Genomic DNA, 14,240 nt, shown 5'->3' on the forward strand with positions numbered 1-14,240 from the left:
CCAAATTGTGTACAATCATTGTTTCCAATCTACTCCAGTCTGAAATCTGAATGTTGTATTTGTGATAGTACTCTGATATAAAAGCTTCATCATTTCCATATTTTGAATCGATGCTGATTTGTTTGAGACAATACACTATTATGTGTCTCTTGTGTTTCCATGGGTTTCTTGTTAAATCTCATCTCCAGGTAAAGCTGAAAGGCATGTGAGGTTTGACAGAGAAACTGATGATGGTAAGACTGAGTCTAAAGACACTTCAGCACCAAAATCATTGCAAGAAAGATTGTTGATGTTGGCTGGACAAGAAAAGAGAGAGGAACAAGTAAGTTTTTAAGTGTAAATAAAGTTTGTAGTGAAGAATTATAACTACATTTGTTATGTGTTAACTTTTATCTTTTCCTAGAGCTCAGATGACAACCATGAGGATGGTGATCAAGCGAACATCCCTAACCCGGTCCAATCAGGAATGGTCCCCCCTGGCCCACCCCCTGGGTTACCAAGACAACCACGCCCTGCGCACATGATGAACTTCAATCAACGTCCCATGATGAGAATGCTCCCACCTGGCCCACCACCTGGCCGCCCCCCAGGAATGCAAGGAGGTAAGGGGCCATCTTTACCCTCTTATGCCCTATCTTAATAGAAAACAACGCTTTAGCAGAAACAGACTGTTTAAGTTGTCTTGTTTCTATGTATTAGGTATGCTCCCCCGTGGAATGCCTCCTCGCCCTCCTCCGGGATTACCCCCTGGTGTACGAGGTACGATGCCACGAGGACCACGCCCTATGGTACCACTGCCGCCCAGGCATCCTCCACCCGGACTCATGACCTTGCCCCGCTCAAGACCCCCGTTACCTCCGCCTGGCGCAGTTTTATCCGCTCCACCATCCTTCATCAAACCAGCGGTTTCCACTTCGCCATCAAGTAAGTACTTCATTTACCGTTAGAGCTATCCAGTATAAATAAAGTTAGTTTAGTTTATGTTTCCTCCTGTAGTAACACTGGTTTAAACCACATTCCTTTTTCTTATTTTAGGTGGTACCAAACAAGACGCCATTATTAGTGCGAAACCTCAACTACGAAACACTCAAGCCGAGCTTACCCGGCTTGTTCCGGTTGCTTTACGAGTGAAACGCGAACAACCAAAGACAAATAAACAAAAAGTTAAGTCCGCTATCGAAGAAGAAAGTTTCCGACCCGCTCCTAGCGTTGCTAGCTCGGCTCCAGGACAAGTTGTTCACGCGCCAACAAAAGACGACGCTTACGCGCAATTTATGAAAGAGATGGAAATCCTCCTGTAAATAATAGTTTAATAATTTTTCCACTGCATTTCAGCCTGATGAGATGATTTTAATCAACAAAATAAGCGCAATATTTTGAAGTAATGTTTTTTTAAAACAACCCGGGACCAGTGTATGTTTGTAGTTTGTCTGAACTACCTGAAAAAGATATCTCAAACGTGGTGGTCCAGTGTAGGTAGTATTCTACAATAAGCTGTTGTGGTTTGTGTCTAAACTACCTGAAAAAGATATCTCAAACGTGGTGGTCCAGTGTAGGTAGTATTCTACAGTAAGCTGTCGTGGTTTGTGTCTGAACTACCTGAAAAAGATATCTCAAACGTGGTGGTCCAGTGTAGGTAGTATTCTACAATAAGCTGTCGTGGTTTGTGTCTGAACTACCTGAGAAAGATATCTCAAACGTGGTGGTCTAGTGTAGGTAGTATTCTACAATAAGCTGTCGTGGTTTTTGTCTGAACTACCTGAGAAAGATATCTCAAACGTGGTGGTCCAATTTTCTGGTTAAAATTGGTTAAAATATACTCCCGTGATTTCGTGGTATTCACGCATCTCGCGAGGAGCGGAAAAAGTGGAGGAGAACTGGTAACAAATTTTTATTTCTCTTTGGTTTTTCATTAGAAGGTAATGGCGATTATTTCATGTTGTTGTTTTAAATCCCAACCAATCTCAGACAATAAAGCTTTTGCTGAAACCCAATCACAGCTGAAACGAAAATAAATTATATAATGTATCATATCGAGCCTGTATTTTGTAACCCTCTGTTAAACTTTAGGAAAAATTGTCCACGGAATTTGTCTTGTAAAATCATCTAGTAATCATGACTACGCTAAATCTTTTTGCTTTAATATTATTTTATCGTTGAACGTCTAGGACAGCACAATGGGTCGCCGTCCAGCTAGATGGTGAGTTATTTTCCTGTTTGCATTTTCAGTGACCTAAACCTAGTTTATATACTTATAAAATGTGGACATATGAACAATTTATGAAGTCACATTGTATTATTGCATTTGTATTATGATGTATTAAAGTTAGGATAATTACCTTGTTCCAAAAAACTAGGAGTATGAAAGAGGATATAATTCAGCAGAAGTAGTGAACCTTGATCTTGTATTATAGCCCCATCTGTTTATTGTAAAATACCAGTCTTCATTTTTTAATTCCAGTCAACTTCTTGAAGACAAATTCATCTGCAAGGGGCCTAATTATAACCCTGGTGTTCTTAAAAAAATGCCCTCTGCCTACTTTGGGTTGAACTCACTTTTACATGCGTTACTTTCAGTTACCGGTACTGTAAGAACAAGCCATATCCGAAATCTCGGTTCTGTCGAGGTGTCCCTGATCCGAAAATCCGAATCTATGACCTTGGTCGTAAGAAAGCCAATGTTGATGATTTTCCTCTGTGTATTCACATGGTCTCAGATGAGTATGAACAACTCTCGGGAGAGGCTTTGGAAGCCGCTCGTATCTGTGCAAACAAATACATGGTGAAGAATGTTGGCAAGGATTCATTTCATATCAGAATTCGACTCCATCCATTCCATGTGCTGCGAATCAACAAAATGTTGTCGTGCGCGGGAGCTGATAGGTAAGGTATTACCAGGGATGGGTTTACTTGAGAGCTGTGCTCCCTCTTGTACCTAATTATATAAGTATCCTTTTGTATCTAATGATATAAGTATTTTGGTGTATTTGGAAGTGTAGGATGCCTTGTGGGCTTTAACAATCTTTCAATCAACAGCTTTTTCATTTTTATCCTTTTTTTTCAAACAAACCTCGAAGGCTAGTGCTTATACCATAAGAAATGCCTAAGAAACTTCTTTGCTTTCCCTCCTCCCCCAATGCCCACTCTGGGCTCTACCACTTCCAGATTGTGAAATATTGAATGTCCTATGGTGTACATTGGATAGGGCATTGCATGCAGCAGGTCTGCATGTTTCATTCTTGTTGTATGATCATGTTTTCCATGATCAAAACTTTTCGTTTTGCTACATCTCCTAATATCCTTTTTAATCTCTCACTTTGATTCTGACCAGGCTCCAGACTGGTATGAGAGGTGCTTTTGGCAAGCCTCTGGGAACTGTTGCTCGTGTCAATATTGGTCAAACTATTTTGTCAATTCGATCAAAGCCCCAACACAAAGCAGCGTGTATTGAAGCATTCAGACGGGCTAAAATGAAGTTCCCTGGTCGTCAAAAAGTAAGTTGTTAAGTTTATTTTAAAGAGGTATGCAAGAAAAATATTGCTGAATTATTTCAAATTAAAGATACGTATATCCATGGCAACATTACAGGTTTGTATTAGAATTCTGTTAAAATTTTGTTGAAACAGGATTATGTTACAAAATTATCATGTTTCCTTGGATATCTTGAAGTTTTTCAAGAATTTTAATAATCAATTTTTTTTAAACAGATATTTGTGTCAAAGAAATGGGGTTTCACGAAATTTGATAAAGAAGTGTACGAGAAAGGTCGTGCGGATGGTTCAATCATTCCTGCTGGTGTTCATGCTCAGTATCATCCAAGCCATGGCCCTCTCGCAGCCTGGAAAAAAAGAGTCGCTGCATGATTGTCATCTTTCTTGAATGCAAAATAAAATATTTGAAATCTGATATATAGTTGTTGTCTATTCTTCTTTTTCTTTCTGTCCAAAATCAAGTTGTGTCTGGCTATTCTCAGGGTGCCTTAGTGCAACATTTTTACCCACATAACATCTGGTATTCTGACTGCTTTCCTGCAGCAATTAAAGAAGACTGTTTTTAAAATGTTTTTGGCACTTTTACCCACATAACATCTGATATTCTGACTGCTTTCCTGCAGCAATTAAAGAAGACTGTTTTTAAAATGTTTTTCGCACAAATATTGAACTAAAAAACAGTAAATTATTATTTATTCTACCTGACTCTTCTTTGTGACGTTTGCATTAATTATTTTAATATTTTAATTAAGGTTAAAATCAGTTCCGTTTCTTGTATGCGAAGCTGGGCATTTTTGTTTTTTAACGCCAAAACATGGCAAGGTTAGTACATTTTTAGTGTATTTATACCTTGATATATAACAGTGGAAGATATATATTTATATATCATACAATCCGCCTATATCTGGAGCCGGTTGTATCAAAGCCCGTTTATTGAATTTTATTTTATTCAAAATGGAAAGCAAGTCTATCGTTTTATTCAAGAATCAAACTATAATGTATATATAATGCATATTATAATATTCAAGTTGCTCACACAAGAGAGACTTATCCACTGTTTAAGCTGTATTAAAACGGACTTGATATAACCAGCCCCAGATGAAGGCATTGTGGTTGTAGTTTTGCCTAATTTCCTTGTTGTATTTCAATACTTTGACTTCATAATTAATATCAGTATTATGGTATATATAGAAATCTCCCTGAACTTGTACTATTCTTGAACGTGTAGTCTCTTTCCTATAACAGCTGTCGAATATAGAGCTAAAATTCCTTAGGTCAAAACATTGAGGAGTTCTTCTGTTTGTGGTTGCTGTATGCTTGTTCATTTGTTGTAATTTTAAAAAATTGTTGATGAAATTTGCTTTTGTATTATGTTATGATAGCGTTGAACATGCATTATTACAATCTCTGTATCAGCAAGAATCACAGTTGAATATTTATTCATTTTCATGATGTTTCTTTCCCACTTGGAGTTTCTTAGCTTGTTATTGCAACAGCATACCTTCTGGTGATTTCAAAACAAAACATCACAGCATGTGTCAATTTCTGTTTTGTTCCTAAGCACCCACTCATCGGTGCAGTAAAAACGTACCTGATTTGATCAATCTTCCCACATAATTTTTCAAATAGTTCAGCGAAAAAATAATGACAAAATACCTCCTAGACTCTGATAAGCTAACAGCAGTCTTTCACTTTTTTCAAAATTTTCATATCTTTAGTTTGGCTTCGAAGAAAGAAATGGAATTACGAAATGCAGCCCAAGGTACAGGCAAACTATATATTTTCATATTTTCCCCTGTTTCCTCTTTTTTTTAATAGTTTTAAGAATACTCTTGTGCTTTCAGCTCGAGGCGAAACATTTGATATGACAAATGTGAAGGAGAAACTGGTAGAGGCTGAAAGACCTGCAATATCTGAGTTTCAAAGTAGCCTTTTTGCTGACGCTGATGTTGCAAAGAGGATAGCGAATGCCTTGGATACAAAAAATACCGCAAACTTTGTGACATTAATTCAACATTGTTCAGGAGTGGTCTTAACCTCAGGCATAGGTATGGATGTGTATGGATACATGTGTAGGATAATTAGGCATAAATGTGTGGGATAATTAGTAGGAATGTGTAGGATAATTAGGTATAAATGTGTGGGATAATTAGGTATGAATGTGTAGGATAATTAGGTATGAATGTGTAGGATAATTAGGTATAAATGTGTGGGATAATTAGGTATGAATGTGTAGGATAATTAGGTATGAATGTGTAGGATAATTAGGTATGAATGTGTAGAATAATGTGATGAACATGTGGGATAATTGTGTATGAACATGTGGGATAATTAGGTATAAAAGCAATATGACTGATCATTTAAGAAATTCCTATTATTTTTTCATGATGAATTTATAATATTTTAGTAGGAGAAACCATGGTTATTTGTTTTTGCAAAAATTTACGGAAAGCTTTGCAGAAACCAATAAACATGGTTTCCTACAAGCTGTAAGCTTATCTAGTATTAAATTTTTGATATTTTTCGATCATGACAGGAAAGTCTGGTATTGTGGCTGAACGTCTGTCAGCCTCGCTTGCATCAACTGGCACCCCATCACATTACGTCCATGCCGCAGAGTGGACACATGGGGACCTGGGTCGGGCTCGTAATGGGGATGTTGCAGTGTTTCTGTCCCACAGTGGTAATACAAAGGAGTGTGTAGCTGCCGCTCAATTGTTGAAGGAACGTGGGATTACTGTTCTTTCGATTGTCGGAAAATATGGTAAGGCAAAAAGATTGCTTTATGAAATTGATAGAGCTATCCAGTATAAATAAAGTTAGTTTAGTTTAGGTTTCCTCCTGTAGTGGACCTCTAGGAAGAACAGTTTAGAACTGATAGAGCTATGCAGTATAAACAAATCAATAGCCTTAGTTTTTATACTGTGATTTGCCACCGTCTGATTGAAATGTTGAATATTATTTGACTTTTTAAACCTAAACTAGATTGTGGTCTTAGAGCATGGTCAGATGCTTTGATTAATTATGGAGTGGCAGGGACGATTGAAGATTCCATTGGTGGTGCTCCTACCAGGAGTATTGTTGTTCAGGTATGGTAAGCTTTCAAGTTGTATTAAGAACCCCGCGGTTAGGTCAAAGATTTTGAAGTAATATCCTTGCACAAAGGCCAATATTTGCCCCCTAATCAGGAGAGGTATTACCAAAAGCTTCGGAACAATTACTTCGACAATAAAAAACCCTGCCGTTAGGCAGAGTGATGAAAAATTAGTCTATAGACTCATTCTGTTGTTCTCCTCCACGGAAATCTTTAGTAAAAGGCGAAAGATTTATACGTGGTATGAAGGAAAACCAGAGTTTGTTGAGAAGAGGCAGGAATGTCTTGGTATTTCAACGTAGAAATAAGACTTTCTTGTTGTGGGAGACGTGTGGGCACTGTTGTGCGCATGTGCGATCACATGCCAGTGTGAGATACCTCGTAGACCTCACATGATTTAACCACAAGTTCCTAAGTCAACAGTGTAGGCGTGGGTGTTCTTTGTGAAATAATTAGGTGAATTTTAGAAATTCTCCAACATAAGCAGAATTCAAAATGTCATTTATCACTCGGTCAATTCAAAATGTCATTTATCACACTAATATCCGTTGCCCATCGGGCGCAGGAGGGGCTAGAGGCCTCGTTCCAGGTTCCTAGTTTCCGCTGCTTTTATCCCTGTGCGCACGCATTTCTTACGACATTAACCTTGACTCCGTTACAGGGCCGTCGCGAGCGGGGGGGTGTGGGGGGTGCTTCACCCCCCCAATAATTATCATACGTCCCGTTTAGTCGGCAAATTCGTCATTACAGTACCTTCAGTCGGCAGGCAGCAAGTTGCCATTTTAAAACTCAAATTTCTCAACTTATTTTAACGAAACGTTAATCTTGTAAAATTTATGTGTAGCTAGTGTTATGTGTTCCTCCAAGGGCTGAAGATAATTGACTCTGTGGCGGATTTGTTATCCGTACACCTTGGCGGATACGTTTGACATTTTTCATTGCCGACATAAAATTATTACTAACCCCTGGCAACTGTCCAGTGACGTCTCATGTTCTGTCTTTTTCATTCTACTGTTCTCTGTGACTGATCTGGTGGTGTTCTACGTCTCTGTTTGACTGTATCATGCGCGGTTCAAAACCAAAACGAAAACGAATAAAACTTCAATGTCTTGAATGCAATGCGACTTTTGACGATGACTATCGCAATAAACATGAGCAATTGCAACATAAAGGAAAACGGGTCCGAGTAGCACATAAAGACGCACCGGCGAATCCGTTCGAAGCCGCAAAGGCGCGCAGTAAAAGCCAAACATATGCTGCGTCAGAAGTGCCTGAACCCCAAACAGACAATGTAGGTACTATGGAGAAAGTCCAAGATATAGGCGAAATTGGTAAGTGTTTTCACAGTAAACTTTTTAAACGTGTGACAATATACTTTTTATTGAATAGTTTGTAATGGTCTCTTATTTCTGACTTCTGTTAAACGTGCGATAACATCATGGCCCAGCTGGCCCTTACTAGCCATGGCACTTATTAAAATATTTTATATATTACAATATTACCATGTATTTAGAGACAGCCGCGTCTGAAATTGAACGATATTCGAGCTAAAATAGTTAAAATAAGATTATAAGAATGGATCATGATCAATACTTCGTAACGATCATGGGATAAATATATGTCGCTAAAACAATTCTATCGCAAGTAAACTCAACAAATATTTGGTCACTATAGTACGATCAGAAAATGAGTCGTTGTGCTGCTCCAGTACGAAAATCCATTTCGTTAGTTGTATTGTAAGTATTGACAAAAGAATTATGTTTAGTGGCAATAAAAGAACCTGCATCCGAAAACCCAGAACCGATGTTGAACACAGCTCTTGAGGCCATCATAATAGAAAATCCCGATCAAAGTCAATCAGCAGATTCGTGTTGTTCTGTCTCAGAGTCAGAGAATGCAGATTCTGATAATTCTCCTGTCTTTTCGTCAACCGTCACCCAAACTACAGATGCTCACTCGCAAATCTCTCAGTTCCCAACCCACGATATTCCTGAAGATTCGATTAGTGTAGCTCCTGGAAATGTAGATCAAGACTCAGAATTGAACCAGAAGTCATATTGGAATGACTGGATGGAATCTATTGGAACCTTGTCCTCTATTGCGAGCTATGCTAAGCAATGTGACACATTTGTGCATGATGCGCGAGAATCTGACATTCCTGACATAGAGCAATGGGTCGAGGGCGCCAACAGCATTGTTACGGTGATACAAGAAACCTGCCATAGATTCGTTGAAAAGTCGAAAGCGATTCTTCATGATATCAAACGATCAAAGCTCAAAGTTGACGACCTTGGTTTGCCTGAAGTCTCAGTTGAACATGATCCAGGCCTACGCGGTGAGGTGTGCAATGAGAACCAACGAGAGTACCTTATCGAACTCGGACCATTTCAGCCATCACACTATTTCCACCTTCACTGTCGATTGATGCATTAGCTTTAGAAGCCGAATTGCAGGTATTGTCTGAGCTATTACCTTCTGATGTGGGAACCGACTGTACCAAAGTAGTTAAAGTCAGCGAATCCAACAAATTGTCACTTCCATTGGCAAATTCCATGGTCAGATTAATGCTTACAGCTCCTGTGACTGTCGCCTCAAATGAACGCTCATTTAGTAAGTTGAAATTTGTTAAAAACAAATTGCGAACATCAATGAGCGATTCAAGATTGGCGGGTCTAATGCTTTTAACCTGCGAGAAAGACTTAACGGACACCATAGACTTGGAAAAAGTTGCGAAATCGTGGAGCCTGTTAAAGAAGAGACGACTTCTAATACACCGCTAAGCTAATATGTATACTATTAGGAGCGTTTTCCTTCTAGAAGTCGCGACTTGTCCAACGTTACTGCATACTTTGTAAATATGTAAATATAGGTAATCGTTTAGGTTGCCCAATATTATTTCGTATAAACATATAAAACTACGTACTAAAATTTGTAAAATACCTCATGGAAAAATAATCAAAATATTACAATTTTGTCACGCTGTGGAAACGAGTTTTTATACTAGGCCTCAAGACTTACGCGGCTTTACAATTGGCAAAATTGGCCGTAATACCGAAACTGATTGCACCATTATGAGACGCACTGTTTATTGCAGATAAAGTTAATGCTTTCGTCGAAGAACTCGGCAAATTGAACAGGGATTAGTCGGCAATTTGGCCTTCGACACCCCCCCAATAGTTCACCGCTCGCGACGGCCCTGCTCCGTTATTAACCATTTAGACATCGCCATAGTTGAATACCCACAGTAATATACTGATATTGATTTGAATGTCGATTTTTCTGTATAAGTATACAGAGTATTTCATAGTTTACTTTATCGCGTGATACAATCAAGGTCATTCGCTGATGAAGGTTAATACCAAAAATGCATGGTATGTTGATTAGCGGAAATTCCATTTTGAGCGGAAATCAGCGATAGACGTAGCTATGTTTTAACAAAGCAGATTTTTTAACAAAAAAACTCTGTGTGCGTTGATTACCCACATTAAATCTTTCATGTCTGTCTAATATCTCACACATCACTTCCTACAGACTGTTAAAGATAAAACAGATTTGTGTCGAGCAACTATTTTTAGTCCATTGTTGTTATTATTATTTTTATTGAAAAACAAAAACCATTTTAGCTAATATCCTGTTTTGACCAGACATGTTAATATCCTGTTTTGCTGAAAAGGGAGGGTGCTAATTATGTTTTTCCTGTCTGATTTGTTTCGAGTAAATTTTATTTGCTGAGCTCAACAAATTTAGGGGAAGTTTTTTCGTTTTTCGCCTCTACAAACGTTTCGTCTACAAATCTTACAGTAAAAGTAATGGGGTGGAAGATCTCAATCACTACGACATATCTTCCACTGAAATAGGAGCTTGATTTCATGTTTTTGCCTGGAATCTTTCAATTCATGAAAAACTTTCACATTGATAACAGAATCTCAAGTTACACTCGATGAGTGTATGAGTGTGAATGGGATTTTTTATTACATTCGAAAGAATCAACCTTTTTGTCGATCTTTCTTGTAGGAGATGATTGTGAATGCGATCGAATGTGAGTTAATGGCGAGGAGAAAGTTCACAAAGAGCGATTTCTTACAAAACCATCCTGGTGGAGCGCTTGGGAAGAAACTACAACTGGAAAAAATTGAAAAGGAATGATTGAGAAAACTAATGACGTATAGTACTGTGTAAATATTTCCTCGTGGATATAATTGCACAACCTAGACGAAGTCGCGTTAGTAAGAGGTTGAGGTAGTGAGGCTAATGCCTAAATGCGGCCAAGTTGGTGTGACACTGTTAATGACTTAAATGTAAAGCTAACATCCTTACATATTTCACATATTCCCTGGATTAAAATCTGATCACTTCATTCACTTGGCATTTGCAGTATTTTTCATATTATTGGTGCTGCCGTGTCTCAGTTTCAGGCACATGGCGGTATGGTGTATGTAAAAATGTATATCTTTATTAAAAATTGGAACAAGAACATATTCTTCCACTGCATTTGCCTTTTGTATGCCAGTTTCTGAAGCATTTCAGATCCATTTTTATTCATCCTATATATTTCAGACGAGATCGTTAGTTTAATCGTATATATATATTTAACCGTATATATTCGAGAGTTCGTTAAAATTTATAACTGCATCTAAGAGATTTATGGCTACCTCACCTTGACAATCTGAATATTTTTCGGGATTAAGTGATCCCATATGGTTTACAATCTATCCTTTCAAAACTTAAAGATTCCGGTTGTAAGCTGTTGGAAAGGTGTGGTGTGATGAAACGTGAATTACGATAGGATAAAAAGAATAATTTTTGTTTGCTGTAAGGAACATGCTGTGATCAGAATGAAAATGAAAGGAAAACTAAATATTTGAATATCGCTTTTGGTTCTCCACTGAATGATTATGCTGGCCATTTCTGAAGAAGATTACCATGATGCTCTTCACTTGACAGTCGCGTCCGTTCAGACCACCGCGATGCTGATAGAATTCATTCTCACTGAACTGTATAACAGTTCAGTGTTCATTCTTCCGTTGCGTCCACCCAAGCACCCCCGCGCGCTTGCCTTTTTTGAACTGACCTCTATACAATAACTGAATGCAACCTGGCACAGTGGTCACAATTCGCAAATTTCAATATCAATACCATAATACAATGTCAATTCTAAGACAAGATTGCACGTGGCGACTAGCGAAGGCCTCAATAGCGCGCAGGGTTGGTAACTTGGCTTTTTTAAGGCCAAATAACTCGATTTTGGCTTTTTTATTTCTTGTTTGGCCTTGAAAAAAATGTTTGGATTTTTGGCTCTATTTTGGCTTTTTTATCAAGTACAGTTTAATGATATACAGTTATGGAACTCGCGGCGGAACCCTTTGATGTTGCTGTCCCCCTGCCTACGCCATTCCACGCGCCACGCAAATTGCTCTGGCAAGTGTATTTTGACTCTAAAGTAAGGGAAAAAGGTGTTCGAAAGACGAAAAATGTTAATATTTTAAAGCTGGCTCTATCGATCTCCATTTTTGCGCCTAAATTTTAAAAACAAACGGTAAATGGTTGTTTTTTTGTAGAAAATATATGCGTTAGGTTAAAGAGGTAAGAAATACAAGCGCGAATGATTTTCTTTATAAATATCAAGCTGATTGCCAACATCGTCGCCGATTATAAATTAGGCAGTTATTTTTTCATCCAGAAAACATCTGAGCTGATCTTAAAAAAAGCATGATTGATGTGTTAATATTACAATTCAAACACACGAAAAAAATCTTTGAAAATAATTTATTGTGCCATAAAACTAGCAAAAACTACATGTTTTTATTCGAATTTTGAACTTGAATTCAAAGGATTTACAATAAACAAATGCAACTTTTACCTATATATACAATACTTTTTACATGAGTATAAATCCAACTTCACACACAAAATGGTAAATGCTAACAGATATTAATTTCAGTTCATACATGATTGTAATATTCATGAAGGACATGCAAATCAATTTCCAATCTAATCTATGCAATTCTGTGTGGCTTCTATGAGAAGATTGAAAGCTATTTTACAATTTTTGGATGTGAATATAATGAAAAATATAAATATTTTTTGCTCTGAAACTATAATATGGTGATGAACTCAATGTGTCCTAACCTTCCCTTAATCCCTTTTACATGGAGTTTTAATGTTGTAGAATGTGCATTGCATGGATAGATTCAAAAACAAGGCTTTTGTTGAGATTAATTACATGAATGAATTTAGACCAAGCCTAAATAATTTGAGCAGTTAATGCATAAGAAGGGTAATATAAAAGCTTATATACCTATATATGAATAACTGAATAACATAAATTTCTTATACTAATATACAAGCTATAATTCTAGAACCATTGTCTAACCTTGCTGCTGCTGCTAGATATCTCAGTTCTAGAATTTCCATCGGTACCAGCCCAAAGAGGGTCTGAAGAGTCCAAAGTGAAATAATAATACACATATATAGAGACATAATAGGGTTCACAAATATCAGTAAACTGCGTATGCGTTGTAAAACGGTTTTTTTGAATAGCCATCTAACTTGCTATCTTCTTGAACAGTAGAAGTCAATGTCTTGATATGTCGTCTGCTCAAAAGTTAACTGAGAAGATTGTTTCGCCATCTAGAGAAAAATACGACTGCATGTTGGCGAAATATAGTCAGATAGACCTACATTTATTAGATGAAATACCAAACTTTGAATTTTTACCTGGCAGTTCTAGAAGCTTCGTGTGAAAATCGCACTCCTCGTAGTTGTATTTCCCTTTTTTTCCCGTTTTAATTCGTATTATCGCAGTCATTTTTAATCCAAGAGGAGCAATGTCGGATGGATAAATAAAATTTGTCAAAAAAACGAAGAGCAAAAGACCCTTGGCTTTAAAATTGCATTTTTTCTGCTAAAAAATCGAATTTTCCTTATTAAAAAGTGCAAAAACACTTGCCAGAGCCTAGCGCGTGCGCATTAAAAACAGGGGGACAAGATTTGCCGCGAGTTCCACCTCTGTGTAGTACTCTGTGATCAGTGCAATTACTTGAATACACGTTTGCGCGTCACTTAAATATCATGTTAGTCGTGATTAGTTTGCTCGCGCTATTAATTAAACGGTTTCATTTAATTAAGTTCTAATTAATGCGCGCGCCCTAGACAAGTATTTGACTAAGAGACACCGAAAAGAGCACGCCACGTACTATTAAGTGGCTTTCCTCTTGGACGATAGTTTGATGTTTATAAATTTCAATAGATTCTCTCATTTTACGAGAGACAGTAAACTTATCGTTTGCTAAAATGGTAGCATCGTTCCATTTAATGCGATGATCATAAGTCCATGCATGGTGAGCTACTGCAGACTTATCCAGTTTACCTTTCTCGCAGTTCGTCTTATGTTCTTTAAGACGTATTGAGAGATTTCTACCGGTCTCTCCAATGTAAACCAAACCACATTCACATGGAATGCGGTACAAGAAAATATATACAAGAAAATTATATTTCTAATGCCTAATTTCTATTGCCTAATCAACATATTGCAGTTAGAAGTTAGAACCCTAGAGGTTAACTTGACCAGTGTACGGGAAAATATTGATAAGATTTGGCCCTTTTTTGGCTTTTTTAAAAAAATGAAATTTGGCTTTTTTTAGTACCATTTGGCT

The 14,240-nt window shown here is 37.5% G+C and overlaps 3 protein-coding genes and 1 non-coding gene across 4 annotated transcripts; 3 read left to right on the plus strand and 1 right to left on the minus strand.

The window, feature by feature from the left end:
* Positions 1-126: 126 nt before the first annotated feature.
* LOC114539485 (WW domain-binding protein 11-like) lies at positions 127-1,415 on the plus strand. Its single transcript, XM_028560123.1, has 4 exons — positions 127-322; positions 404-602; positions 700-924; positions 1,036-1,415. The coding sequence occupies exons 1-4, from the start codon at positions 290-292 to the stop codon at positions 1,299-1,301; spliced, it is 723 nt and encodes a 240-aa protein (XP_028415924.1). The 5' UTR covers positions 127-289; the 3' UTR covers positions 1,302-1,415.
* A 479-nt stretch (positions 1,416-1,894) lies between these two features.
* Positions 1,895-3,906, plus strand: LOC114539452 (60S ribosomal protein L10-like). The gene is made up of 5 exons (XM_028560083.1): positions 1,895-1,919; positions 2,169-2,200; positions 2,578-2,883; positions 3,332-3,494; positions 3,708-3,906. The coding sequence occupies exons 2-5, from the start codon at positions 2,178-2,180 to the stop codon at positions 3,861-3,863; spliced, it is 648 nt and encodes a 215-aa protein (XP_028415884.1). The 5' UTR covers positions 1,895-1,919; positions 2,169-2,177; the 3' UTR covers positions 3,864-3,906.
* Positions 3,907-4,249: 343 nt separating this feature from the next.
* Positions 4,250-10,935, plus strand: LOC114539494 (arabinose 5-phosphate isomerase KpsF-like). Its single transcript, XM_028560134.1, has 6 exons — positions 4,250-4,313; positions 5,210-5,253; positions 5,336-5,539; positions 6,028-6,255; positions 6,477-6,580; positions 10,600-10,935. The coding sequence occupies exons 1-6, from the start codon at positions 4,306-4,308 to the stop codon at positions 10,729-10,731; spliced, it is 720 nt and encodes a 239-aa protein (XP_028415935.1). The 5' UTR covers positions 4,250-4,305; the 3' UTR covers positions 10,732-10,935.
* LOC114539500 lies at positions 6,726-6,848 on the minus strand. Its single transcript, XR_003688889.1, has one exon. It is a non-coding gene; the product is annotated as a U5 spliceosomal RNA (small nuclear RNA).
* Positions 10,936-14,240: the final 3,305 nt, after the last annotated feature.

Source organism: Dendronephthya gigantea, unplaced genomic scaffold (assembly GCF_004324835.1).
Source record: "Dendronephthya gigantea isolate DGI-Jeju-01 unplaced genomic scaffold, DenGig_1.0 000203F, whole genome shotgun sequence".
Lineage (NCBI taxonomy): Eukaryota > Metazoa > Cnidaria > Anthozoa > Malacalcyonacea > Nephtheidae > Dendronephthya > Dendronephthya gigantea.